General features: G+C 42.2%; 1 protein-coding gene and 1 long non-coding RNA gene across 4 annotated transcripts; one reads left to right on the top strand and one right to left on the bottom strand.

Annotated features, from left to right (window-relative positions):
- Nucleotides 1–206: 206 nt before the first annotated feature.
- KLHL42 (kelch like family member 42) lies at nucleotides 207–27,752 on the bottom strand. Of its 3 annotated transcripts, none has more exons than XM_079139098.1 (3): nucleotides 25,946–27,752; nucleotides 11,097–11,290; nucleotides 207–5,611 (listed from the first exon to the last, which is right to left on the bottom strand). In XM_079139098.1, exons 1-3 carry the CDS (start codon nucleotides 26,815–26,817, stop codon nucleotides 5,160–5,162), a joined length of 1,518 nt encoding a protein of 505 aa, XP_078995224.1. In that variant the 5' UTR covers nucleotides 26,818–27,752; the 3' UTR covers nucleotides 207–5,159. The 3 variants fall into 3 exon arrangements, with proteins under 3 accessions (XP_078995224.1, XP_078995225.1, XP_078995226.1); XM_079139099.1 differs by lacking the exon at nucleotides 25,946–27,752 and adding an exon at nucleotides 25,729–25,939; XM_079139100.1 differs by lacking the exon at nucleotides 11,097–11,290 and having other exon boundaries at nucleotides 25,946–26,062.
- LOC306660957 lies at nucleotides 19,188–23,175 on the top strand. The gene is made up of 2 exons (XR_013763801.1): nucleotides 19,188–19,947; nucleotides 20,405–23,175. It is a non-coding gene; the product is annotated as an uncharacterized lncRNA (long non-coding RNA).

Here is a 27,752-nt window from a genome sequence, read left to right as displayed (position 1 = left end):
TCCCAGCACATCTACCCCTCAGAGATCCCTCTCTTCCAAAGCCTCCCTGCTCTAGGTACCCACTACTCAGTTTGGCTCCAACAGGACTGACACCCCCTGACCTCCTCACAAGTGTTAGTCCCTCATCCCCTGGGACACCCCTCTTCCCTCCAGGATCTAACATAACCCTATGCCGCTGGTGCACAGAACCTAATAGACAACAGACACTGATTCAGAACTATTTTATTTGAAGAAATTTTCTTCTATAGTTCTAGTTCTAAACAAAATGCTGTCACTGTGAGTGCTTCGCAGGCATTGCATTTAAATGAATCATATGATAATGTTTACACTCTCAAGCCACACTTGAAATGAAAGACTCAATACAACCTTTTTAACAAAATATCAGTCAAAACATAACTATTCATCCTACAGATTATCATTTTCCCTAAAATGACTACTGGATAGGAAAACATTATAGGGATGACCCAAGTGCCCCTATTCTGAATTTTTTTTTTAAATGACACAATAATGCAAATCACATTTTCCTTTTACCAGTAATAAACCTTGGCAACCATTTGAGAAAGCACCAGCCAACCTACAAAAGTGATTTCCGCACCCTTTGCTCTTCAAAACCAACACTCCTTTGTGATTCATGTTTCCTACGGAATGGATAAGAACAAGTAGGGAGCAGCAGGTGTGCCCTGCGGAGCTGCATGTCGTGTCCCTCAGTTAACACAAAAGGTGGAAGAAACACTCTTCAGTGAATGGAACACATGGATGGAAAGCTACCGTTTGATAATCAGCACAAAGGAAAATCAGCTGATTTTAGTAGTGTCTGAGTGAATCTTTATTAACACTTTCACGGAAGCTTCTTGAGGCCGTAGCTATACATACACAGGCACAGAGTGGCCTCTCTTCCCTCCTTCTTTGATCAGATCGAGCTGCCCAGTCCTCTGCTGCAAAGGCTGTGATGCTTAGTTAATATTTCCAAATTGAGCAGATTACATGTGATTTTAACTTTTCACAAAAATGAAGTTCAGAGACTGTAAAAAGTAGTGAAAAAATAAAAAACATACGTTAAAAAAACTAAACCACAGGATGTGATGTTCGAATTTCAAGAAAAACTGGTTCATAATGATGATAATTGATTCATGAAGCAAAGACAGACTGGACCAAGATGAAGAGGCTGCCAGACCAGAGCCCAGCATGCCCCACCGAAGCCGGCACCTTTGAGAGGAAAGCGCTGGTTTAGGCAATCAGAGCAAACATTTTACAAGGCTGTGAGCTCTTCAAGGTCAGGGAACATGGCTTATTATGCATGTGTTCCAGGTTCTTAGCATTATCTTTCACCGATAAGACACTTAAGCATTTCTGGTGACCAGGGAATGGAGTGGAATCAGCTTCCTGCTCTCAAAGTAATTTCAGGAGGTACCTACTCACAGACTCCCTTAACTCCTGTGTCTAAGGCAGGGATGGAAAATAGGGAGGGAGTGCCACAATTCTCCATAATGTCATCTTGAAAGAACAGTGGCACAGATGCCATACACTCCCTGCTGCTGGTCTAGGAAAAAGGCATCAACACTCACCCCTTTTCCCTTCATGAGGCTGCCTCCTGAGTGGTCTGCATAAGCCACTCTTCACTGAATGCTGGTTGATAAGGAAAACCAAGGCTTTTCTCCTCAATTTACCTGTTGGCCAAATAGGGTTCATAACTTTACCTGGACATCTGAAAGCACTGCACCCTTGATGTTCAATAAGCAATTGTTCATTGAAAGAAGACATTTATTTCATTACTCCTTTTGTAGAGAAAAGAGTTTTGTCTATCTCAGGATAGCTTTAATTAATATCTAAGGCATTTGGAATTACTTAGGATCTTGGCTTTAAAAAAAAAAAAAGATGGCAGAGTTAAGTTCTCTTTGGTTTTCATGCTCAAGTTAGGTCTTGCTTGTTTCCTAATGGTATCCATGTCTTCTCAGTACCTCGTTATTATGACAACCAATATTGTCAAAAATAATTAACTCTTACACATTCATCAAAAAGCCTTCTAAATGAGGCTAATGGGAGAGGCCTCTGAAACTAAGGGTTTTGAAAGTCAAATCAGAAGGAATGACAGGAAGAAACAACAAACCCTTTCTCCCAACCCAGCCAGGTCCCACTCTCCTCCATCAGACCATCCTGTGCTCTGGCCAAGCAGCTTCCACCTGGGTCCTCCCAGCCACTTCCCTCCCCAGAGAGTAAGTCAGCACCCACCCCTCAGAAGCATCTGGGGGCAGGGGGAGTGAGAAAAAAGGATAAAGCATTTAGAGGAGACTGGGAAGAAAACAGATATTATCAAATAGTCAAGGTTAGTGCTGGGGGATGAGGGGAGATTTTCATGGGAACGTTGCCTTCATCATAGGCAGAGTCTTTAATATAATACTGGCACCAACTAGAGAACAGAGCCAAATAAAAACTACCCTTAAAATGTCAACACCGATGATGTACACAGCAGGATGATGTCATAAATAAAAGCCACAGATCTGTTCCTATTACACATTATCCCTTTCACTGCTGGGAGCTGAAAATAACAAAATCTTGTTAGGAGTCTGTGTATCTTAGAGCTAAAATATGCAAGCACACATACACACACACACAAACACACACATCAGGCTTATAAAAGAGCTTTGTGGATCAGAGTATACCTTTACTTGGTCCAAGAATCTAATTGTCAGCATTAGGAAAACAGACCCAAAGAATGCAATCAGGAAGAGAATTAACTGGTTGGCAGGAATAATACTGTGCTTTATGTGATTATTTACGAATTAATCTCTAGTCATTTGTCCTGTACTAAATCCACTGGCTAGTCTTTTGAATACATAAGACTTTAAAAAGTTAAACTCTGTAGCAACAAAAATAAATTAGACTTTAAAAGATACATAATGAAAATACAGGTCACTGGAAATTCAATTCTACAAATGAATATAACTTAAAATGAATCTGTTCTTTAAGTATCATTCCTGGAATGATTTCAATTCAGTGTTGTTTAGGAAAAAAAAAGCTTAGTATTTGAAAATCAAGGGCTAGGGATATAGCTCAGTTGGTAGAGTGTTTACAAGACCCTGTGTTCAATCCCCTGCAACACACACACATACAAATCAATGGATATGGCTTGGAAACCCTTAAACAGTGCTATAAGTCGACTACTGATAGAATTATTTTGTGACAAGATACAAAGATAGATCTACTTGCCCCAAATAAAGGCTTAATCATTTTTGCCTAATAGAAGGGTACCTGAAAAGTCATGCAAATAGAACTTTTGTAACCAGATACTTGAGGCCATGGTTGTAAAGAAACCCTGTAGTGACTCCTTCAATAAACTGAAGAACTCTGGAGTGACTGCTGCCCTTACCACATCTGCACAGTGAATGGCACGCTGGAGGCACACAGTGTTTGGGAACACAGGAATCCACTGTGAGGGTTTCTTCTACGGGGCTTTCTTAAGAGGCACGCTGTGACTGCAGCAGTGGTTCTGCCTTCCACTAATGCAGAAAGATGGACTCTGGCTTGCAGTTTTACTGATTCCATTACAAAATACCAGATAACCTCAGAAAATGTTTTTCAATCGAATTAACATTTCCGTAAGTATGGGTATATAGTTTTCTGTTTGTTGTTAAGTACTAGGGATTAAACCCGCCCTCACGGATGTATGGTTAGGCATGCACTCTACCATACTGTGCCCGAGTACATATTTTTAAAGGAATGCTCATCTATGATTGGCAGAAGTTTTAATTGTTAACAGACTTAACGAAAATGCATGAACTGTTCACTGTTATTGCTGTGTGAGTCACCTGGGTTTACAACGAAGTCAAGCATCTAATTTCAGAAAGACCACCAGAGGTGGTCAAGGGTGATGGCACACGCCTGCAATCCCAGTGACTTGGGAGCCTGAGACAAGAGGATGGCAAGTTTGAGGCCAGCCTGGGCAACTCAGCAAGACCCTGTCTCAAAATTTTTAAAAATGGCAGGGAGGGGGACATGGGGGGGACATAACTCAGGGTAAAACACCCTTGGGTTCTATCCCTATTACCAGGGGGTGAAAAACCCCACCACAGGCTACTCCTCTTCTTAAGAATTCTTCTCTTTACAGCACATGTTTCACAGCTACCATCACCTTAATCCTCAAAAGCAAACTGTGAATTACAAAGCTTAGAAAGTATCCTCATTTAAACACGATAAAGTTATCTTTTCAATCTTAAAAACTAAGTCAAATACATTCAATAAAAGGAATTCTTAAAGGCAGTTTTTTTTCTTATTTGGTATTTCCTTCCCTTCCTATACAAGACTCAATTTTAAAAATATATGTTTATAGCCATCCTTTTAAACAATATACCCTCTCTTTTAAACATAGTACGCCCAGAAATGCAATTTATGTGATCCACATAGATCTGTGATCTGCCACATATGAAGTAAAGAGGTTTTATCAATCTATTTATTTGTTATTCATAATTAAAAAAAAAAAAAAAAAAGACTAGAAAACTGAGAATGTTTTTAATGAGTTTTGGGTAGACTGCTTGCAAGGATTCACTCTAAGGATCCATCATTGCAGGTTTCCTGAAAAGTAGTGTGCAAATAAAATACATGAACATAAGACCCTATTTTAAACACACTGGAAGTACCTGTAGGTAAGACGGGGTGGACAGGGAGAATGACAATGTTAATATGAATGTCTGTCAAGTAAAGTGATAACAAAAAAAAAAGTCTCCTTAGTCTCTTAAGATACTACTGATATTTAAAGTGACCTAAATAAAACAGATTTTAAAATCATCTTTACCATTCACGTTGATCACTGACTTTGGCCCTTTACCAAGCAGACCCAACAAATCCACTTTTTAATGCTAAGTTTCAGTCATTGGCCCGAGTATTGTGTTTGGATGAAAACGTTATCATGGATTTGCTCCCCTAATTTAAAAATCAATAATTTAAAAAATAATAAAGTTGGTCTCTTTTTCCACAAGTTTTCAAGTAATTAGTTCAAGGAAGCTTATTTACAGCTGCTACTGGTATATGTGACTTATTTCAACCCACATTTTTTCCCTTTAGAAATCAGTCTCCCTTGAAGTGGGATACCACCTTTTCTTGGTTTTGTTTTTTTCCTTTTTTGGTCTTGAACCAGGTTTGTTTTAAATACTAAGTCAATTCAGTCATGTTTCTGCTTTATTGGGCAGATAAAGAGAGGAAACCAGCAAGTTATGTCCAAAGGCTGGGAAACGCCGAAATGCTTCCCAGCTGTCTGAAAAGATGTTGTACTTGAGGAAAACTCGGTGCTCCAAGCTGGTGGACAGGGTCACGTCCCTGCTCATGATGTAGATGCCGTCGTTGTGGAGAGCGCAAGTCAAGTTAAGCCCGGATTTGGATGTGTTCTCCTTGAGGTAGAGCCACTGCCGGGTGACAGTGTTGTAGGACTGCACAGTGAGCATGTCCTCGCTCTGGCTGCTCCTCCGGTTGGGCCCCAGTTCGTGGAGACACCCCCCGACAATGTAGATGGTCTCCTCCACAGACACCATCTGTTGCTTGCGAATGTGGACGTCACATGTTTCAAAGAGTGTCCAGATGTCTGAAGAGGGGCAGTACTGCAAGATGTTCATGTTCCGGTCTGAAACACAGAAAGAAGCAAATGATGACAGCCACCAGCAACACCATGGACTGCCCAGGCCATACATAAACGTCTTCCTCCGTGTGCATGGTTCTGTCACAAGGAGAAAAAACCCTTTCAGGAAAACAGGTTAGAGAAAGAGTTTTCCAAATGGCTGGGAAAAGATACATTTGGACTCATTCCTATCTACCTTCTGGAAATTCAATTCTACAATGAATATAACTTAAAATAAATGTATTCTTTAAATATCATTCCTGGGAGATTGCAGTTCAGAGTTATTTAGGGGGAAAAAAAAAAGCTTGGTATTTGAAAATCAATGGGTATGGCTTAGAATCTCTTAGACAGTGTTTTAAGTAGACTACTGGTAGAATTATTATTATTATTTTTTTTTATTGTAAACAAATGGGATACATGTTGTTTCTCTGTTTGTACATGGCGTAAAGGCATACCATTTGTGTAATCATAAATTTACATAGAGTAATGTTGTTTGATTCATTCTGTTATTTTTTCCCTTCCCCCCACCCCTCCCACCCCTCTTTACCCTCTATACAGTAGTTCCTTCCTCCATACTTGCCCCCCTCCCTAACCCTAACTCTAACCCTTCCCTCCCCCCCATTATGTGTCATCCTCCACTTATCAGCGATATCATTCGTCCTTCGGCTTTTTGAGATCGGCCTATCTCACTTAGCATGATATTCTCCAATTTCATCCCTGGTAGAATTATTTGGTGAAAATAATTCAGAAAATATTTCCGAAAAATAGATTCATGCATTTCCCTTCCTTGGGAAAGTAGTCTTAGAATCAGCCAGAGAAATGAGCAACTTTGATTTAAACACAGTCCCTCCTCACTGGTACCCTCACACCTTTGAACTACCAGGTCCAGTCAGTGCAGGGGAATCAAATCCAGGGCCTGACACCTAGGCAAGTGCTCTATCACTGAGCTGCATCAGCTGCACCAGCCCTGAAGATCCTATTCTGGACAGCTGACCCTAACAACACAAGTAGTAGCTCAGCAGTATCTTCAAGGACTGCCTAGAGCAAAGGACAGTTACAAGTCAGGAGAAATGTAAGAAAGTCTCACCTCTGCCTTCTAACAAGCTACAGACTCACCTGGCTATTCTGTTTTCCAATTGTAACACAGGAGAAAAACTAAAAAAGGCCTACCCTCCCTGCCCACTACTAATGAGATGGTTAGTTGTATGAATGAAATCATACTTGAAAGGCCTCTCTGGTATTATTTTTAATTAATAGTTATTTTCTTTAGGGAAAAATGTTGCTTCCTCTCCCTTGGAAAAGTGCCTGTGAAATTTAGAATATCTAGTTTTTCTTTTCTTGGTACTGGGGATTAAACCTAGGGGCACGCCACCACTGACCTACATTCCCAGCTAGCTAGCTAGCGTATTTATTTTTGCAGTGCTAGGAATTAAACCCAGGGCCTTATGGATGCTAGGCAAGTGCTGTACCTTTGAGCTACGTCCCTCGTCCCTCATCTTACTTTGGAGACAGAGTCTCACTCAATTACCCAGGCTGGCCCTGAACTTGCAAACCTGGGATTATAGGTGTGCACCAGGCCCAGCTTTTCTTTTCTCTTTTTTTTTAAGTTTTTTTTTTTTTTTTCTTTTCTCCTCTAGGAAAGAATAAGTGTAATATTTTAGCCTCAGAGGAAAGAGTATTCTGAATTATCAGAAAGAGTGAACTTGTTCTTTGTTGTTAAACAAACAACAAAAACTCGGAATGGAGAGGGTAGATCAACTCGGCTACTGGTTCACTATTAAAGCATACAGCATTTCAATAGATGCAGAAGCCGGTCAGAGAAGACAGCTCATTTTCTCAAGGGTTTGCCTCTTCCTTCAGCCCTTGCTCTCACAGCCACATCTGGTACAGCCAAAGAGCCTCCCAGGAGGGCATGCAGAGAGACCATGTCCTACATGGGCAACTCTATACTACAGAAATTCCAGAATTATTACAGCTTCAGGAAACTGTCCCGATTAATACCTTTACTTATTTCATTTTATGGTAGCCCTTGTGGCAAAACCCTTTTAGAAGAGGGTCTGAGGGAGTTTGGTTACTCATCTATTAAAAAGTACTCCTGACTTAGTAACCTGACTCTCCACTAAAGGAATAAAGGACTTATTCTAGTGACAGTTCCACCCATTTCTCAGTTCCAGGAATAAAGGTCTTTCCAGGTCTTCTGTAAAAGTTTTGTCCTCACTCAGCATACTCAGACTTTGCTGAGGTGATCTGAGTTGGTGGGATAATCCTTTAGTTTTTACTTTTAAACTTGATTTTGAAATTTCATAAATTATCTTTCCTCTGTGGTTGCTATGACTTTCTATTGAATTCTCATTTCTTTAGTGCTTGCCAAAGAATTAAAAATCAAATAGCTATTTTAAAGTCATGAATGATTATTTACTGAATTTTAAAAGTCTCACCTAACTTAAGTAGTAGACAGGCTAAGAAGCCAGCTTTAAGTTCTGATATATATATTTTTTTTCCATAACAATTGGGATGACTAAACTACAGGGAATTATTATGAAGTGCTGGGAAAGCCCAAACAGAGGAGGAGGAGGAGGGCTTTGGAGTCCAAGCAACTTCCCTCTCAGCTTAGAAAACACATTTTCAAGCCTTACATAAATACCCATCCACCCACATCAGCTAACCCTCACATCATGGTCTTTGGCACTGGGAATCCAGGACAGAAATCAAGGTGGGTGGTCCAAGTGAAGAAGGCTCACTAGCAGAGGCTTGTGAAGCTACCAAACACACAAGAAGGGTTTTCCTTCTAAAGGGCATTTGCTCAGCCAAGGTCATGGAAAAGCTAGGAAATCTACCAGCAGAGTACTCTTCAAGCAACGGTGCTGCCTGTCGGTACCCAGCAGCTCCCGGTGAGAAGAGAAGCCGAGGAGCATCAGGCCACAGATGCGTTCCGTGTTGCTCAATCTAGGGAGGAATCAGAATTCTTAGAAATGCTCGTAGGTAAATAATGTGGCTGTTTACTTTCCTAAGAGAAAAGAGAGACAGAGACAGGAATTTGGGGTTGGGGAGCCATGGCTATCTGAGCATAGAAAGCTGATCACTAAAACCTAAAAGCCAATGTTGAGGGTAAAAAGAAGTATCGCTAAATCTCATATTTTTTCAATTATTTGCAAAGAAAAAACTGGTAATCACTTTCAGCAGAGGGTCACTAAAGAGGAAATAGCTTCACAAGTGATGACAACATGGAGTGAAGAGAAAGGGGGATGAAGCTGGGGATGCATCGTAGTGGTAGAGCACTTGCCGAGCTTGCAGAAGGCCCTGGGTTCAACACCAGCAGAGCAAAGCAACAACAAAGGCTTACTGCTTCCAATGACGCCATTGCTACTGCCTCTCCTTAAGTGTGTGAATGCACATACCACATGTAGTAGGTTGAATGGTGGTCCCCAAATGATATATCTACCCACTAATCCTCAGAACCTGGGAGTGTGTACTTACTTGGAAAAAAAAGATCTTTGCAGATACAATTAAGTAACTTAAAATCATTTTGGATTACCCAGGTGGACCTTAAATCCAATAACTGCCCTTATAATAAAAAAGAAGACACACACAGATAACAAGCCCATGTGAAAATGTAGGCATTATGTGGCCACTAGCCAAGGAATAAGAAAAGCGGAAAAAGAAAGGAAGAATTCTCCCCTAGAGTCATCGGAAGGAACAGGATCCTGCTGACACCCTGATTCTCCACCTTCTGGTCTCCAGAACTGTGAAGAAATACATTTCTGTTGTTCTAGGCTCTCAAGTTTGTGCTAATTTGTTACAGCAATCACAGGAAACTAATATTCAGCCCACCATCCTCCACACTGAATCAACATTTTAGTAGTATGCTAGGAAGTGTTAATCAAAATATTCTTTTTTTTTTTTTTTTTTTAATTTTTTAGTTGTCAATGGACCTTTATTTCATGTATTTATTTATATGCGGTGCTGAGAATCGAACCCAGTGCTTCACACATGCTAGGCAAGCGCTCTACCACTGAGCCACAACCCAGCCCTAATCAAAATATTCTGTCACCAAAATAAAAAAAAAAAGTTAATCAAATGCTCAAAAAATCCTTGGCATTTAATTTCTCCCTCTAATATAAATCCCCCAAATAAGACATTTGGATGTGGTGAAAAGAATTTTTGTATACTATAGTATCACATGGATTTCTGTCCTTTATGAAGTTGCATATGGCTGCTTGTGGCCTAACAGGACCTTTTCATGCTTGTGATTAGCCTAAGTTAGAGAGCTCTGTTCTACCATAGGTTATTTCACTACATCAAATATAATGATAGCTACTCGATCATGGCTAAAAGTCCTGTGTCCAGTTATACCTTCCAGTAAGTTTTGGAGTGTATACAAATAGATCAAATACAGAGAGAAATTTCCTTGGCCAAGAGATAATTTGGAGAAAACTGCCTTAAGGAAGGTGGGTGGGCAAAGAGGTAACTTACCTGGGATGCTCCCTACTTCGACAGCAGTGTAAAACCTGCTGGAAACATGTTTTATTTTCAAATTACTAATTATAAAATGACCTCCAAACCAAAGTAAAAATGGGGCTGGGGGTGCAGCTCAGTGGCACAGCACTGACCTACCATGGGCAAGGTCGTCAATTCAATTCCAAGTGCAAAAAAAAAGAAAAGAAAAGAAAAAAGAAAAATAAGAGAAAAAGAAAGAGGAGGAAGAGGAGGCAGAAAAGAGGAAAAATATATATATATTGAACAGACTGAACAGTTTCAACAACAAAGGAATTCCCAAGAGTCAGGTGTGGTGGTGAATCCCTGTAGTCCTACTACTTAGGAGGCTGAGGTGGGAGGATCACTTGAGCCCAGGAGTTTGATACTAGCTGAGCAATATAATGAGATCCAGTCTCAAAAAATGAAAACACACATATACAGTTTAATAGCACAACCACCTCTTACTGATCAAGAAAGAATTCTCTAGTATTGATGCATCCCCATGACCAATGTGAACAATAATACAGAGCTGGGCTCTGGAACCCATACCTGATGTGCTTGTGTTCATGAAAGGAGCAAATGAAAGCACAGATCTGCAAGAAGGTGGCAGCAACTCAGTCCTGGGTGGGTGGACTGGGTGTGTTTGGCAGAAGGATGCTCAGTTAAAGCACCCTTGCAAAGACCTTCCCACCCAGAGAACAGCTGAGACTTAAGCCACCTCCACAAACCAGGTCCAGTCAGGTCACAGCTGACCACAAGGCTGGGTTTCCAGGAGCACAAAGAAAATACAATTTCTTCATAGTTCCCCTTATCCCATTGGATTTCCATGCTCACAGAAAGTCATCAAAGGTCCCTCCTGTCTAAACCACCCCTGCCATATGGATTCTCTTTCCTTCAGATGTGTTAATATATAGTGTACAATGCATAAAATCATACTTGGCACTCCAGAGTTTCCTCTGGCACCCTCCTACCCTCTCCCGGCTACTGAAGCTTACACACAGAACCTTTCACTTACCTCTGGTGGTATATCCTCCAATGACATAAATTTTTCCCTTACACTCACAGGCAGAGAACTCAGCCAGAGGATTTGGTAAGGGTGCCACAAAATTCCATGCATCCTGCTCAGGATTGTAACACTCAACGTTAGAAACAGCCTGCCCACCGATGGCATAGAGTTTTGAATTAACAGCCACGAGTTTGAAGTTAGACCTGAAAAAGAGACAGAAGGGCCCATAAAGTCAGTTCTTCTGATCATGAAGTACAATGGTGGTGTGAACAGCTAAAGCAGGGTGTGGAATCTGCTGGAAAGATTTTCTGGAAGCTACAGAAAATTAGCTCTCCAAATTGGGGGCCATTCTGCCTGAGGACAGAGGAATGAGATGACTTCTTGTGTTTTACTCGTCCCTCAGATTCCATACGGATGGCACTTTGTTCCAGCACTAGCAATTGAAGGCAAGCAGTTCGATATAACAAGTACTACTCTGGCTCAGCTTTAGGCCAGGAACTGAAGACACTTTATACACTGAAACAGTTGATGCTCTAGGTCTACAGGTTTTACACCCATGGATTGAAAATATTTGGGGGGGAAAAAACTGCATTTGTACTAAACATATAGACTTTGTTTTCCTTGTCATTATTCCCTGAAAAAAAATACAGCACAACTATTTGCATAGTGTTTACATTGTATTAGGTATCATAAGTCATCGAGACATGGTTTAAAGTATACAGGAAGATCTGCACGGGTTATATGCAGATATTGTGTCATTTTATATTAGGGACTTGAGCATCTACAGATTTTGGTATTTGACAGGGGTCCTGGAACTAATGTCCCATGGATGCTGGGAGATGACTATACTTTTTTCCCAGGGCAGGAGTAAATGATAAAGGAGAAAAGCACCCACCCACTCCCTTGTCTTTCTCCCCTCAGAATAGTTATGTATTCTTCCTCCTGAGGGGGATGGCTCTATTGTAGATAGATATCGGTGATGCCTACACAGATAGGCAGAGGCGAGGTGGCTGGGGAGATCCCTTTACCACCAACATACTTGCTCAGTTTACTGGCCCACCTCCTCTACTACAGGGCATCTTATATATTGCTTCATAACATACAAGTGGGGAGATGTACACACTGTGCTGATTAAAAATACTATGATCCAGTATTTTTTAGTATATTTATAAAAGTTAACAAATATATCAATAAATGTGCCTCTATCATAATATTAAAAGAAAAAATAAGCCAGGCACAGTAGCACACGCCTGTAACCCCAGCAGCTCCGGAGGCTGAGACAGGAGGATAGGGAGTTCAAAGCCAGCCTCAGCAAAAGCAAGGCACTAAGCAACTCAGTGAGACCCTGTCTCTAAATAAAATACAAAATAGGACTGGGCTCAGTGGCAGAGTGCCCCTGAGTTCAGTGCCCGGTATCCACCCCCACCCCCCAAAAAAAAGAAAAGAAAAAATAAACCGGTTTCAAGCTTCATATCCCACACTATACTCATAAGACTTAGACACTAGATAAATCTCATGACTTTTGAGTTGAAAAGTAAGATCAAATTAATTTGTTTCAATGAGCATATGGGAACTCATTAGTCCTCTGAAAGTCAGGAAGGATAGACATATGGGAGTGCTGAGTCAGTCATCTGTGATGTGTGCACCGGTCACAAGTTCACAAAAGTCTGAACAGGAACATGAAGCAACCAGAAAGGACCTGAGCCCAGTTTAAGCCCCAGCTCTGCTGACAGCCACCTAACTGAGCCTGGCCCAACCACTTCACATCCTCTTGTGATGGATGATTTCCATCACAAGGCGATCACAATGATTAAAACAAACAGCTTATCAGAAAGTACTGAGAGAGGGCTGGGGAGATAGCTCAGTTGGTAGAGTGACTCGCAATGCATGAGGCTCTGGGTTCAATCCCCAGCACAGAAGAAAAATAAAAATAAGAAGTATTGGAGAAGACACTGTCATTTTACATTTTTAGTTTTCTGTTATGTGAAGTAAAGATGCGAGGTCAAGTGAATTTTGAGGCCATACCTAACTCCAACACAAGGATTTCTTCAAAAATAACAATATTCTAGGAAGGCATGGGACTACAAAATGAAAACAAACAAAATTACGAAAGAGAAGATCAAGAAGCAGCAATGAAGTAGCCTGAGCTTGGTCTCTGATAGGTGTTCAATAAACACTGAGTCCTCCTGAGATAGAAAAGACATTAAGGGTGACCATGATGTTTATATTTGACACGTGTTTTCATTTAGTTTTATTTTGCAAATCAGAGAATGAACAGAGTACTCTTCAACAAGAGCCCCAGACTGACCATTCAGTCTCTCATGCCAACAGACTTCACCAGGGTGGCAGTGTCTGGGGGGTCCCTGATTCATGTTGCTTACCTTCCCTGCTGCCAATGGTCCTTAAAATCAACCAAGGTGCCCTCTCTGTGTGTGCAAATTTGGGGAGCCAAAGGAAGTAAAACTAGTAAATAAGCACTAAATTTTACCAGCTTTCAATTTGTTTTTGCTCCCCAAAGGTACACAGATAGTAAATTTTGTAAGATCAAAACAGTTTTTACTATTCATCCAGCATAATCATTTGTCCCAAGAAAACAGGTAAGGGGTTTATTTTTGAGGCTGAATGACTAAGCAGTTAAAAGTAAACAATTCCATTTCTCTGGATCCCAACATGCTCACATTTGCCTGAAGAGAAGAGAAAGACTTTTTCAGGTTGAATTTAAGATGTAACTGCCACCTAAGCATCACCCACTTCCTAAAGAGCCATACCATACGCTCTAACCACTCCAGGCTTGCACAGAAAAAGCTTACTGCTCAACAGCTTTGAGGCCTCAGGAAATCACCAAATCTCAGTTTATCTGCGCCTCAGTTTTCCCACCTGAGAAGTGGGGATAAGAAGAGCACAGTGTCTGGCACTCAGTAAGGGCTGAAAAGGACAGTACTTGCAGAAAGATGTCATTCCCTGTTGGCACCCTAGGGGGTGCTTTTCTGTTTCTTAAGGCTGTGTTTCTTGAACTTGGAAAGGCTGGTTTCTTATTTGTCAACTGCAGCAGTCACTGGCCAGGATATACTTGGAACTCTGTCAAGTGTTCTCTCATCTATAGATTCTTGCCATATGGTATCTCATTTCCAACTTCCCAAAAAATACTTCTAGTCTTCAACCCCTGAAAGGTAAAGGTGTGCATCTAAGCTGTCAATCACTTCGATTCAGTTATCTTTTTGGTACTGGGGATTAAACCCAGGATATTCTACCACTGAGCTACATTCCCAGCCTTTTCAATTTTTTATTTTGAAACAGGATCTCACAAAGTTGCCCAGGCTGGCCTCAAACTTCTGAACCTCCTGCCTTAGCCTCCTTAGTAGCAGGGATTACAAGCATGCACAAGCATGACCAGCTTATCAATCACTTTTAAAAATTATCATTTCTACAGTGTTTTCTTCATACTGATCCCTAATATACCATGGTTAAAAGAAGAACTTTAAAACCAAATTACAAGTAATTTGCCATGGCTAAATACTTAATTCCCTTAATCAATAGAAATATATAGAAATGCAAATGAGAAAAATTAGGTAAGACAGCAATTTAATTTCTACTTCACTTATAAGTAAAAAGCGGGCTGGGGATATAGCTCAGTTGGTAAAGTGCTCGCCTCGCAGGCACAAGGTCTTGGGTTCAATCCCCAGCACCACAAAAAAAAAAAAGAAGAAGAAGAAGTAAAAAGCTGGGTTGGGGATATAGCTCAGTTGGGAGACTGCTTGCCTCACAGGCACAAGGCCCTGGGCTCAATTCCCAGCACCACAAACAAACAAACAAAAAAATAAATAAATAAAAAACTCTTTAGGGCCACATATGGTGGTACATGCCTACAATCCCAACTAACGTGGGAGGCTGAGGTGGAAGGATCACAAGCTCAAGGCCAGATGAGACAACATGGTGAGGCCCTTTTTCAAAACAAAGTTTTTAAAAAGTTCAGGATGTAGCTCAATGCTCAAGGCCCTGGGTTCAATCACCAGTACTGCAAAACAAATGAAAATACAATAAAAAGAAAACTCCTTAGGGCTGCACCACAATCCCCAGCACCAATTAAAAAAACAAAAGCAAACTCTTCAAATCCTCACACAACCTGAAACATGCTAAATCTAGTGCACAGATATCAATGATTAATATAAAACCACAGGTAGGCAGGGTGCCAGAGAAATCCGCACTGCTTAGAATCTAGCCTTGTGATCACACGGAGGTTAATTCAACTCACTGAGTCTCAGTTTCCTCTTTGGGTAAAAGGGGTGGTTAACAGGATCTCTCTCACAGAGATGGCGTGAGGTGAAGTATGAAGTGACACCTGTGGTAGTAACCACACTACCTGACCCAGAGCAAGATCAGGAAATGTAAAGCACCATGATGACTTACTTCACAGAGAAGTTTGTTATTGCAAGAGTCAAAATTTGAGTGAAAAGCTAGGATCCTCTCCCAACCATGCAGAAGATGACCATTTAGTGTGCAGACCATCCAGCCCTTTTGTCCTACCTTTCTCCTTCCTCTGCCTGTTATTTCCCTAGGTAGGAACCTCCCCCAGTAGTAGGAAGGGTAGAAAGGGAAAGGCTGGAAAACAGAAACAGTCATTTTTGCAACCTATGACCACCTCTGAGAAATTCAAAAGCAAAAACACAAAGAGCAATTTGTACTTTTGGTTAAAATGAAACATGGAGGGATACACAGGCAATTCTTTTCTTTGCACTATTGCTGGCTCCACTGCAACAATCACCATAAAGGACAAAACCTGTCAAAAACTTGACATTTTGCTGGGCGTGGTGGTGCACACCTGTAATCCCAGTGACTGGGAGGGTGAGGCAGGAGGATCTCAAGTTCAAAGCCAGCCTCAACAACTTAGCAAGGCCCTAAGCAACTCAGCAAGACCGTGCCTCTAAAAAAATATTTTTCAAAGGGTTGGGGATGTGGCTCAGTGGTTAAGTGCCCCTTAGTTCAATCCCTGATTTAAAAAAGGAAAAGAAAAAGAAAAATTTCTAGAAATGCCCTGAAAACATTTAAGCTTTGGCTATGAGGATAAGGGACACCTTGGGAAACATTAGGGCTAACCACTGTGATCCCTCCTCTGCTGCAGACAAGTGTTTGTGAAGTCTGTCCCCAGACTTGCTGTACTCACTTCCAGCAGGAAGACATACCCAAGCTTCATGTTCAGAGCAAAAGTTCAGGGTAGTGAACTCTTCCACTGGAGATGACTTTGGAAATACAGAACACTAATGATCCTCCTGCTCTAACAGTGACCAGTTCCTGCAAGTTATTGCTAATTAAAGTGAGGCAGGAAAGCAATTTTGTGGTCACACAAGCTTTTACATGTGAAGAGTTATATCCTGAAGACTCCTGAGATCAAATTCCTGTTCAGACAATAAGGCAGTGTTGCACACCTGGACTTCAAAGAGGCCTCTCAAAGATGCTGTGTGCTCGTACTGTCATTTTCAATCAAGTGGGCACAGTGCTTGATGTTTCCTTCTTACCCACTGCTGGTCACACAGCACCATGTTCTGCAGGATACAAAGGGCCATATAAAAATCTTTCAATCCTGTTGTTGAAGATTCTGGTTCAGTTCCCAGGGTAAGCATGCCACTCTGAATTTGACCCCTTCATCAAAGTAAAAGTCAGCATGGACACATCCCAAAGACAGTCACTACCAAAAGTGAATCAAGGTAGATGTGAAATATTGTGTAGTTAGAGGTCAAAATCTGTCTTTCTCACTCAAGGTTCCAAGTTTCTTCCAGAGAAGAATCTGTCCTGAATTTATTATCCAGGAACAATCAATCCCCTTCCAGGTTTTATTTTCACTTGTCTCATCATGCAAATTCAATTATAAATTCGCTGAGGGCAGAGAACCATAAAGGTCTGTTTCCGTGTGTCCAATAGTGGCTGGGAAAGTGCTGTGATGAAACCGAGACTCACATGATGACATTTTAAAAAGCAGTACAGTACTACAAAAAGCACTACACTTTACATCTTGAAAGGAAATTATTTTTTAAATACAGGGAAATGTTTTCTGCGATGAAGATGACCACTGCAGCTGGGCATGGTGGCGCACACCTGTAATCCCAGACTTGGGAGGCTGAGGCAGAAGGATCTCAAGTTTGAGGCCAACCTGGGCAAGTTAGCAAGATTCTGTTGGGCTAGGGATGAAGCTCTGTGGTAAAGTACCCTGGCTTCAGTCCCCAGGACACCAATAAATAAATAAATAAATAAATAAATAAATAAATAAATAGGAGGAGGAGGAGGAAGAGGAGGAGGTCACTCTAAGTCGATATGCCAAAACTTTTAAACAATTTAAATGGTTACAATTCTTCAAAGGACACTTTACATTTTGGTTACTGTCCTTAATTACACACTCTTTAACAATTTACTTTTCTGCACCTCATGTACTGCTTCTGTAATACAGTCCTTGCTGAAGAATAAGCGAGACAATACATGCAAAGCAGTAGGAAGAGAATCTAGTGCAGAGTTTGGTTAAATGTGATCTATTGTTATTTTTTAGCTACTCTAAATATAATGAGTGTAACAAGGTAAAAGTGTCCATTGTTACATTTTAAAGGTAGAATATAAAATTACATTCTCTTCTTCTGTTATGATAATGTAAAAAAAAATTCCACAATTAAAAAAATACGTATTTTAAGCACCTCTTATTCCTTGCATACCATGTTTGAAGCAGCAGTGTACACACAAGCATTGATTAAGTCATAGTCCTGAATCAGGAGAATCAGACAACATAAATAGTTCCACTTCAAGGTAGAGTCATGAGTTAATAAGATGAACACAGGGTAGGAACACTTAGCCCAATTAAGATTCAGGAAGAAACTCCTAATTCAGATAAGGTCAGACTTATATCGAAGTGTGAGGGAGATTTTTTTTTTTAAAGGTACAAAACAAGTATAGCATCATTAACCACAAGTATAATGGGAAAAGTATGTAGAAAAAACTACACATTACCTAAGAATTACCCTAAACAAAAAAATTTAAAAAAAAAAAAAAAAAAAAAAAAACAGACTATATGAAGATAAAGGAAACCTGTTGCTGGCTCTTTGCGGTTCCAAAATCCGTGGATATTTGTCTCCGCCTGCAGCAACAACTTGCACGTGTCTTATGGGTGGTGGAGTGGAAACTGAGGCACTTCTTTCTCTTTAGTGCACTGCTTTCTTGCTTGTTTACAGAGGATAGAGGAAATGAGGTTTATTTGCTTTGAGAGGAGTGAGAGAGAGAGAGCCCACTTATCAGAGAGAAAGAGACTTTGCTTAAGAGAGAAACTTTGAGAGAAGGACAGACTTTGCTTAGAGCCCAGAGGAAGAGAGTTGCTATGCCTTAACGTCCTGCCTCCTGTGAACTAAGGGTACGTCCACCCAAGGTGCCCTAGTGATGCCTCTCAGTTCGCTGCTGCTGTGCGTGTCCTACTAGCTGCTGCTCTGTCTATTCTTCTCTGGGCTACTGCCACAACGGCGTGTATCTTGCTGCTCCTCTGCTAATGGCTGCTGTCTCTGTTTCGCTCCGCCTACGCTTATATCACCTCCAGGAGGCGGAGAGCAGGGCCACGCCTCTTACGCAAAGATTAGGCGAGACGCGCCGAGCAGGCAATTAGTGCTCGAGAACACATGCGCATACATTGTGTGCGCTGACGATAAAATCCCCTGAGTGTGCTTATGTCAATTAACCTCCTCACTGCCGATGTGATCAACATGGCACAGCCCCCAACAGAAACCTTTTCTAAAGGACCAAGAGAACCAACTACATGAAAAAACAATTTTTTCTAGCTATAAGCTATAGCAGTCTCCCTTTATCCTACAGGGATATTTTCCAAGACCCCCACAGCATGCCTGAAGCCACAGACAATACCAAACCCTGTAATTAATGCCTTTTCCATTTTAACTAAGCACTTATCACACACTATGGCTATAACTTTTAGTTTTAGGTACAACAGCAAAACTAGCATGAACTCCTTTTTCTTTCTTCTCAATTTCACAAACAGATTTATTCTTACTATAGATCTTAGCATTCACTCTTTTCTCTTCCCTTTTAAATAGAGAACATTAATCTCTTCCTTATCTCTGTAGCATATCCCAATTGTAACACTATTCTTACATAGCGAGGCCATTATTAAGTTTAAAAAGTTACTTAAACACAAGCACTGCAATACCAAGACAGCTGATAACTACTAAATGACTATGGTAACTAATGGGTGGGTAGTATATACAATGTGGATACATTGGGCAAAGGGATGATTCATGTCCTATGCAGGAAGGGGCAGGATGGTGTGAGATTTCATCATTCTACCCAGAATGACATGCAATTTAAACTTACAAATTATTTCCAGAATTTTCTATTTAACATCTTCAGATCAATGGTCACTAAAACCAGGGACATCCAAACCTCTGATAAAGGGGAACTTACTATGAATAAAACTATTAATTCTCCTCTAATCTATAAATACCATGTAATTCCAATCAAAATTCCTATAAGACTTGACAAGCTGACTCTAAAAATTTATCTGAAAGAGGAAATAAGCAAAAAACAGTGTGTTCCTCAGCTTTATGTAGCTGCAACCAAAATATCCAACAAGACCAACTCAGAGTGGGAAAAAGTTTATTTGGGGTTGATGGTTTCAGAGGTTCTGTTCAAGGTTGGCTGACTCCATGACTTTGGGCCCAAGGTGAGGCAGAACATCAGGGCTGAGGGCAGTATAGAGGTAAGGGTCACTTCATGGAGGCCAGGAAGCAGAGAAAGAGAAAGGAAGGGGCCAAAGGGAAGATGAACTCTTCCAGGGCAAGTCCTCATTGATCCACCTCCTCCAGCCTTGCCCCACCTGCCTATAGTTACCACCCAGTTAGTCCAAACTAGGATGGAGTGATTAGGTCATAGCTCTCATAATCTAATCATTTCATCACCTCTGACTGTTCCTGCATTAACACAGGAGTTTTTGGGGACACCTCATATCCAAACCATAATATTCCACACCCGGCCTCCAAAAGCTCATGTTTATCTTACAATGCAAAATCCATCTCCAAGAGTCTCCATAGTCTTAAAGGTCCAAACAGCCAAGTTTAAAGTCTCTTCTTTGACTCAAGGCAAACTCTTGGCTATGAGCCCCTATAATGATCAAAAGTAAGTTACATATATCCAATGTACAATGGCACAGAGTGAATATTCCCATTCCAAAAGGAAGGAATAGGGGCATAGAAAGAAGGGAGGGGACCAAAATAAGACTGAAAACCAGCCAGGGAATCATTTGCTATAGCTCTGCCTCTGGCATCTGGGCACATGGTAGTAAGATGTTCTCTCCAAAGGGCTTGGGCAGCCCTGCTCATTTGACCTAACTGGTTGCAGCACTCATGGCTTCTCTTACCTGGCACTCCCTGCAGACAGCAGCTTTGCTTGGCAGACAGAGCATGTCACAGGCATCTCTTAATGCCTTGGGTCTACATTCCACCTTTGGCTTCATTTTCATAGCTTTGTACACCACCCTCTTAGGGGCAGCCCACAGGAATTCTGACCCTGCTACATTTTGCCTGGCCTCCCAGGCAGGCCTTCCTTTGAAATCTCAGTTGAAGTCTCTGTGATCCCCTAACTCAAGCACCCTGCATTCCTGCAGAACTAGTACAAGGACAGTGCCAGGTCTGCTGCCAGCTTAACCAGGAACTGAGCCCTCTGAGAGCACAGCTGCAGCAGCCTCTAAGTATCTAGGCAGCTGAGTACAGTGCAGCAACTTTGTAGGCCTCCCTGTGTGAAAAGGGTACTCCTAAGGTCTCTTCTTAAAGGAACCTTTACCTTTACACCTTTGAGCCTGTGATGGGTGTGGCTTTCTTACTAATTCCTGAGAATGCCACAAGGTATCTTTCCTATTGCCTCTGTGCACCACTTAGCATCATTTTAGAGGTTATAATCTCTTCAAAACTACACTTTCCTTGGCCCCAGTTTTACACATTTTTCTGGTCAAACTGCAAGTTTTTAAGATCCTTCTGTTCTGCTTCTTTTCTCCCAGTTCTCACAGCAAACGTGCCTAAAAGCCAATGGCAATATTCATGCCATCACCTGAATGCTCAGGTTAATCAGTCCATTACCTTTAAATTTGGCCTCACATGAACTCTCAGGACATGGGAAATATGTAGATGAGTTCTTTGACAGAATATAACACAAATGGTCTCTAATCCAATTCCCAACAGAATCCGTTTCCCTCTAAAACCTCATAAGCACAGCCTTTACAGTCTGCATTCCTATCAGCATTCAGGTCTTTTCTGTTCTCACCAGAATCCACCCATTACGCTCCAATTACAACATTCTAGGGCTTCTCCAGCTGGCATCTTCAAACTTTCTAAACTCCTCCCCCAACCAGTTCCAAAGGTTTCTGAACCACATGGACAGGTTAGTCACAGCCACAAACCCACTTCTGAGTACCAATTTTTCTATTAGTCAGCTTTACAGTGCTATGACCAAAATACCCAACAAGACCAAATTAGAGGAGGAGAAGTTTATATGGGGTTCATGGTTTCAGAGGTTCAGTACATGGTTAACAGACTCCATCACTTTAATCTCAAGGTAAGGCAGCACATCATGGTAAAAGGGTGGTTGCAAGGAAAAGTGCTTCACCCCAAGGAGGAAGCAGAGATAGAGTGGGGAAGGGGCCAAAGATAGATGAACTCTTGTAGCAAACACTCTCCATGACCCATTTCCTCCAGTCATGCCCACCTGCCTACAGCTACCACTCATCCCATTCCAATTAGGATGGACTGATGAGGTTATGGCTCTCATAATTTAATCATGAGCTTTGGCTGGGCAGGTGGGGGAAGAGGACAACACCTCATATTCAAACCATAGCAAATAGTAAGGAGAATTAAAACAGAAAAGAGGTTTCAGTTCCACCAGACAATAAAATATGTTAACAAGCTACTTTAATTTAAAAATATATCATCAATAAAGGAATGATCCATCTACCAAACTGGAAACACCTTTTATGAAAATAAGTCCCAAACAGATTCAGGTCTAAATGCAAAAAGTCCACATCATAAGATAAAACATGATACAGACGAGTTTGTATATTTTAGCTGCAGAAGACTTTCCTTTGCAAAATACAAAACTAAAGGATATACATGACAAATCCAACTTCAAAAAAATTAAAATTTCTTCATGTAAGAAGACATTACAAATCTGAAGTCTACGACTGATGGCTCACAGGCTAATGCTGGGCTGCATTTTATATGCTCTACAAGGTTTTTATTGTTGATTGATTGTTTATAAACAAAACAAATTGCCAACATTTAAAACTTGGGATATTTGAATGTCTAGCAATATCATTTCCTCACTTTCACTTGGAAATAACCAGGTGTGACTGAGGATGGAGCCCACTTTTCTGCGGACAGTAGCTCTATGGTTCATCAAAACTCCCACCCGTCATTCTATTCATTGACTTCACTTCCCTGGCCACTTTGGGACTTGATTTTTGAGCCCTATGGAAAAAATAAAGGCATGGTAAAATATCTGCAATATTACCTAAAAGACAAGAGAAATATACATATATATACATATATATATGGATAAGAAAAATGAGTATGAAGAAGATAAGCCAATTTTTAAAACACAGCAATGATCATTTACTTACAAAAGAAGTACAAATATCCAGTAAACATATGAAAAAGAAAGTCTCTTCTAATCAGGGAAAACCACACCAGTATCTTTGTCTATTAGACTGGGGGTGGGGGGAGATGATAATATCTCATCTTGGCAAGAATCTGTGAAACTGGCATGTTCAAATGCTATTGATTGGAGAGAACATTAGAATATTTTTTTATAGGCAATTTGTCAGGAGCTACCAATATTTAAAATGTGCATAAACTTTACTTTGCCCCTCCTACCCAGTGATTTTAAGATTTTGGCATGTGGAATTAACTCACATGCATGTCCTTGATACATATATACTTGGAAGTTCAGTTCAGTTTTGCTTATAATGGCAAATGAAAGTGACCTAAATGTTCATGAATAAGGGAAAGGCTAATTACACTAAGGTATATCCACAAGCTGGAATGCTACACAAGGCAGTGGTAAATCTGCATTTGCTGACACAGAAAAAAAACTCAGAGAGTGTACTGTTAAGTGGAAATAATAATTAGCATAATCAAATAATTTTAGAGTAACAATAAATATGTATAAAGTGCTATATACCCTGATGATAAATATACTATATAGTTACACATAACTACTAAGTGACTATAAGTGACTAATGGGTGGGTAGTACATACAGTATGGATACACTGCACAAAAGGATTATTCATGTCCCAGGCATATTCAGGAATACACACACGTTTTCACCATTGTTAACTATTATCAATATATAAGAAAATACATGTTTACATACTTATAGTACAAAAATATAATATACATCTATAAATACTTTTTTTCCACTCTAAAGTTTTTCCAATCATTTGTAGTTTTGGGGTTTTTTGGTTTTTTTTGGTAGTGGGGATTGAACGAGAGGCATTTTAGCACTGGGCCACATCCCCAGTTCTTTATATTTTTTGAGACCAAGTCTCACTAAGTTGCTTAGAGCCTCACTTAGTTACTGAGGCTAGCCTTGAACTTGCAATCCTCCTGCCTCCATCTCCTGAATCACTCATTTGTAGTTTTTCCGCATGAACTTGTACATAATATTTTTCTTCCAAGTGGACAGAAAGGGTATTCCTAATAATAATAATAATAATAATAAAGACTGCCAAGTATCCATGAAGAAAATTTTGTGAAGTGTAATATTAGTGCTGTAGAGCTAAGGATGGCATAATGAGTATAACTAGACTCAGCTGGAGACATATTGAGAGAGGTGATAGAGAACTTGAGTTTTCCATCCCTACTGAGCATCACCCATAGCTACCAAATGTTCTTTTGTTGCTTCAATTAAGGCTCTTAAAATTGGGTTGGGAGGTGTAGCTCAGTGCCCTGCGTTCCATCCCCACTACAACATACATACATAAATAAATAAATAAATGGACATTACTGTAATCCCAGCTACTCAGGTGGCTCTCAAATTCGAGGACAGCCTGGGCAATATAGGAAGAACCCATGTCAAAAATAAAGAGGACTGGGGAGATAGCTCAGCTGTAGAGTGTTTGCCTTGCAAGCACAAGGCCCTGAGTTCAATCCCCAGTACCGCAAAAATAAATAAATAAAAATAAATAAATAAATAAATAAAGCTCTTAAAAACTGTTTAAAAATAACGCATCTAAAACCAAACTGTAAATATCTCAATGATGGAAACAATGCCTTAAAAAGAGGCTAAATTAAGATGTGCCAGTCTGGAAATACTTCCTGTAGGAGGAAGGAGTAGGAGTGATAGTCTCTCTGCTTCTTCATTTTGTTTAGCTTTCTATAACTGCACAATGTTTATCACCAGGTAAAAAAGCACCCTTTCCAAAATAAATTTTATATTAGAAATATATCCAGTGTTCCCCCAAGTCCCTGACATACGGGGACCCTCAAGTATATGTATAATGGATATCCTATTACTGTTAAAACTTTCTTTTCCTGTATACAAGTTCCCTAATTTCTTGCTCCACATGTCAGGCAGGAACCACAGTGATGCTTGAGAGGCAACAGGTAGCTTGGAAGAAAGGTATTCCTGTTCTTTCCTGGGTCACACTGATTCTTCTTTCCACATCTGAATGTGAGTTCTGAAGCATCTTGGGTACCGCCATCTTATTTCCTAATACTTCTTCCTTTTATTGTCCTTTGCTCTTATTTTTGTCTTTCTTTCCTGGCTTCTTTCCCTACCTCCCCTCACACCACCACCCCCAAATTTCTCCTTTTTGAGTTCTTTCTTCAAGTTCTCCCATGTTCTTGGTGGGCGGGATCTGCAGAATGGGAAAGGAGACGGCTGGGGTGGATGGAAATACACTTGGCACCCTATATCTGCAGGTGCTGCATCTATAGTCTTAACTAACTGAGGGTAGAAAATATCTGGGGGTGGGAATACTTCATCTCTACTGAACATGAACAGGCTATCTTGTCATTATTCCCTAAACAATATGGCATAATAACTATTTACATAGCACTTACCCTGTGTTAGGTATTATAAGCATTTGAGACATTATTTAAGGAATAATGGAGAATGTGCATAGGTTATATGCCAGTATTGTTGCCAATTAAAAGGGACTTGAGTATCCACACATTTTGGTATCTGAGGGAGTCCTAGAACCAATCCCCTACAGATACCAGATACCAAGGGACCTTTTAAGTGGACTGTGTTCCAATTCTGTAGTTGACCACTGCCAGTTGGTCAATGTTTTGGGTCAAGGATGATGGTTGCCCGGAAGGAAAGAAGAAGTAAAAGAAAGGGAAAAGAAGAAAGGCAATCCTATATAGTACATATTTATAACTCCCTAAAAAGGATCTTCTCATCACAGATTGGCATCCCAGTATGGAAGGCTTCAAAGTCATTGACAACAAAAATCTCCCAAAGTCAGTGTCATAAATTACTGTTCAGTGTGTCATTATAATCAGGATCAGATGCTAGATAACAAAAATTTTAAAAAATGAAAGAGCAGTTTTAAACCACATCATCTTTCCACCAGGAGAGAGGCAAAGAAAACAGTATGAACTAAAGGCACAATACCTGCAAGAAAATCACTCAGCTAGTTGACCTCACTGAGGTCTCTTCCTTGTAAGTTCTCATTTCAATGGGAACTTTGCCAGAGTCAAGGCCAGCAGCACTCCTGAAGATGTCATTCCCACCTCAGTGCACCCTCTGTGGCTGCCCAGTAAACACTGGGGAATGAATGAACAAACAAGCGAATGAAGAGAAAGCAGCAGCCTCTGCTGGGGACGCTTACCTCTTTTGGTTCATGGAGGCCACCTGGAGCCACTCGTTGGTGCTAGGGTTGTAGGAATGCGCGGCGGAGATCTCCTGGCTAGTGATTCTGTACCCGCCCACTATGAAGAGGTAGTTGTCCAGGATGGCCGACCCATAACCTCTGACATTCACCAGATCGGGAGGAAGGTTATTGGCCAGCGGGAACCAACGCTCAGTCATCTCCTCATACCTGAGCATGGACGGGGGCTCTCCCTGGTAGGGATGAGGGGCCAGGGGTCCCCCCAGGAAGTCCCCCAGGGCCACGAGGACAGGAGTCCCAGTCATTCGGGCCTCCCTCAGCCTCTGCTTCAGGCTGATGTCCCCTGGAGCCTGGGGAGGAGACACTAGGAGGTGGAACTGGGGTTTGCACAGCACCTCGTGGAAGTGGACGACCATGAAGCGCAGGCAGGCCTCCTGCAGGTCTGGAAGCCCGTACACCTGCGCCAGGCGGTACATTTCCAGGCAGTTGTTGAGCCGCACTTGGGACAGCAGCAGCTGCAGTAGGGAAGTGACCTGTAGGAAGGAGGCCGCTTCCACCAGCTCAGACAGCAGGCTCACCTCGTCCATGTCCTCCTCCTCGTCCAGCCCTCCGCCCTTCTCCCCGCGGGGGCCCAGGAGCCAGCCCTCGCGGGCCCCGCCAGCGTTGATGAAGTCCAGCACCAGCCGCAGGCCCGGCGCGCTGAGGCCGCGCAGCTGCTGCACCTCCGGGCCGCCGGCTTCCTGACTCAGGGCCTCGCGCATGCCGGAGCGATAGAGGGCGCGGAAGTAGTCGCTCTGCTCGATGAGCTTCCTCTTGCTCACAGGGTAGCAGCGGTCCTCCAGGCGGATCTGCACCATCTCCTCCGCCGACATGGCTGGGGCCCCGGGGGTCGGGGGGCTCCCCGCCAGCTCTGCGCCTCGCCTCCCCGCCCCCACGCGCTCGCCGGGTTCCGGGTAGGGCGCGCCGAGGGATGGCGGCCCGGCCCGAGCAGGAGGCGATGGGCCGCCCGCTCCCGCGCTCGGCCGGCCTCTAGGGCAGTCCCTCTTCCTGGTGTCCGCGGCGGCGGCTCAGCCTGGCTCCCTCAAGGCGACCGCCCTGCCCTTCTGTTCTCTCAGCACCAAAAAAGGCCTGGCTTGCCCTGCGCCGGGCGTCCTAGCTCGGGTTCTCCCGGGCGGCGTCAAGCGGGTGGGGAATCCCAACCCCCAGCCTTCAGCCTCCTCCCACGCCGCCCTTCTCACTTCCGCCGGCGGGACCCCTGCAGCCGGCGAGACTTGCCGGCTGGATCCGGCTTTCGGGCAGAGCTGCAGAGCTGCAGGCCTCGGACGCCGGGGCTGCGGACGCGCCAGCGGCAGAGGCAGGAGGGCGCGCGTCCCCTCAGCTTCCCCGCCCGCCTGGGCGCACAGGCTCTGCCGCCTGCCAGGGGCTGCGGAGATGCTCGCGGGGTACCGATGGGGCAGGGAGCCTGTAGTAAGCCAGAATGTGTTTCTGTTCCATGTTGCTTTACTAGGGCGAAAGAAAAGGAAAGGAATGGGGAGGAAAGGGATGGAGGGAATCGCGGGTCCAGAGAATGAAAACATCAAATCCGAGGTCACTGCTCATTTGACCCACTTGGCATCATGGTCTGAGAGGCACATAAGTCATCCCTGGACGTTGGCACCAGGGTCCTATGTTTGTCGTGAAGAAGCCACCTTGCAAAAGGTCCAGGAAGATTGGCCCCAGGTTCTGCAGGGTTCTGCTCCTGAGGTGCCCAGTGCACGGGTCGAACAGGGTGGAGAGCAGAGGACAGCGCATTTGCTCTTGGGCCTTT

This window comes from Sciurus vulgaris (genome assembly GCF_902686455.1).
Source record: "Sciurus vulgaris genome assembly, chromosome: 5".
NCBI classification, from domain to species: Eukaryota; Metazoa; Chordata; class Mammalia; order Rodentia; family Sciuridae; genus Sciurus; species Sciurus vulgaris.
Note: the sequence above shows the minus strand (reverse complement) of the source record. Positions and strands in the feature narration are given on the sequence as shown.

What these genes read in the sequence shown, in the direction of transcription:
- KLHL42 (XM_079139098.1), bottom strand. Translation starts at nt 26,817, where the DNA reads ATGTCGGCGGAGGAGATGGTGCAGATCCGCCTGGAGGACCGCTGCTAC. An exon ending in GCCTCCATGAACCAAAAGAG is followed by an intron (nt 11,291 to 25,945) that starts GTAAGCGTCCCC and finishes TCTCTTTTTCAG; the next exon opens with GTCTAACTTCAAACTCGTGG. An exon ending in TGGAGGATATACCACCAGAG is followed by an intron (nt 5,612 to 11,096) that starts GTAAGTGAAAGG and finishes TCTGTGTTTCAG; the next exon opens with ACCGGAACATGAACATCTTG.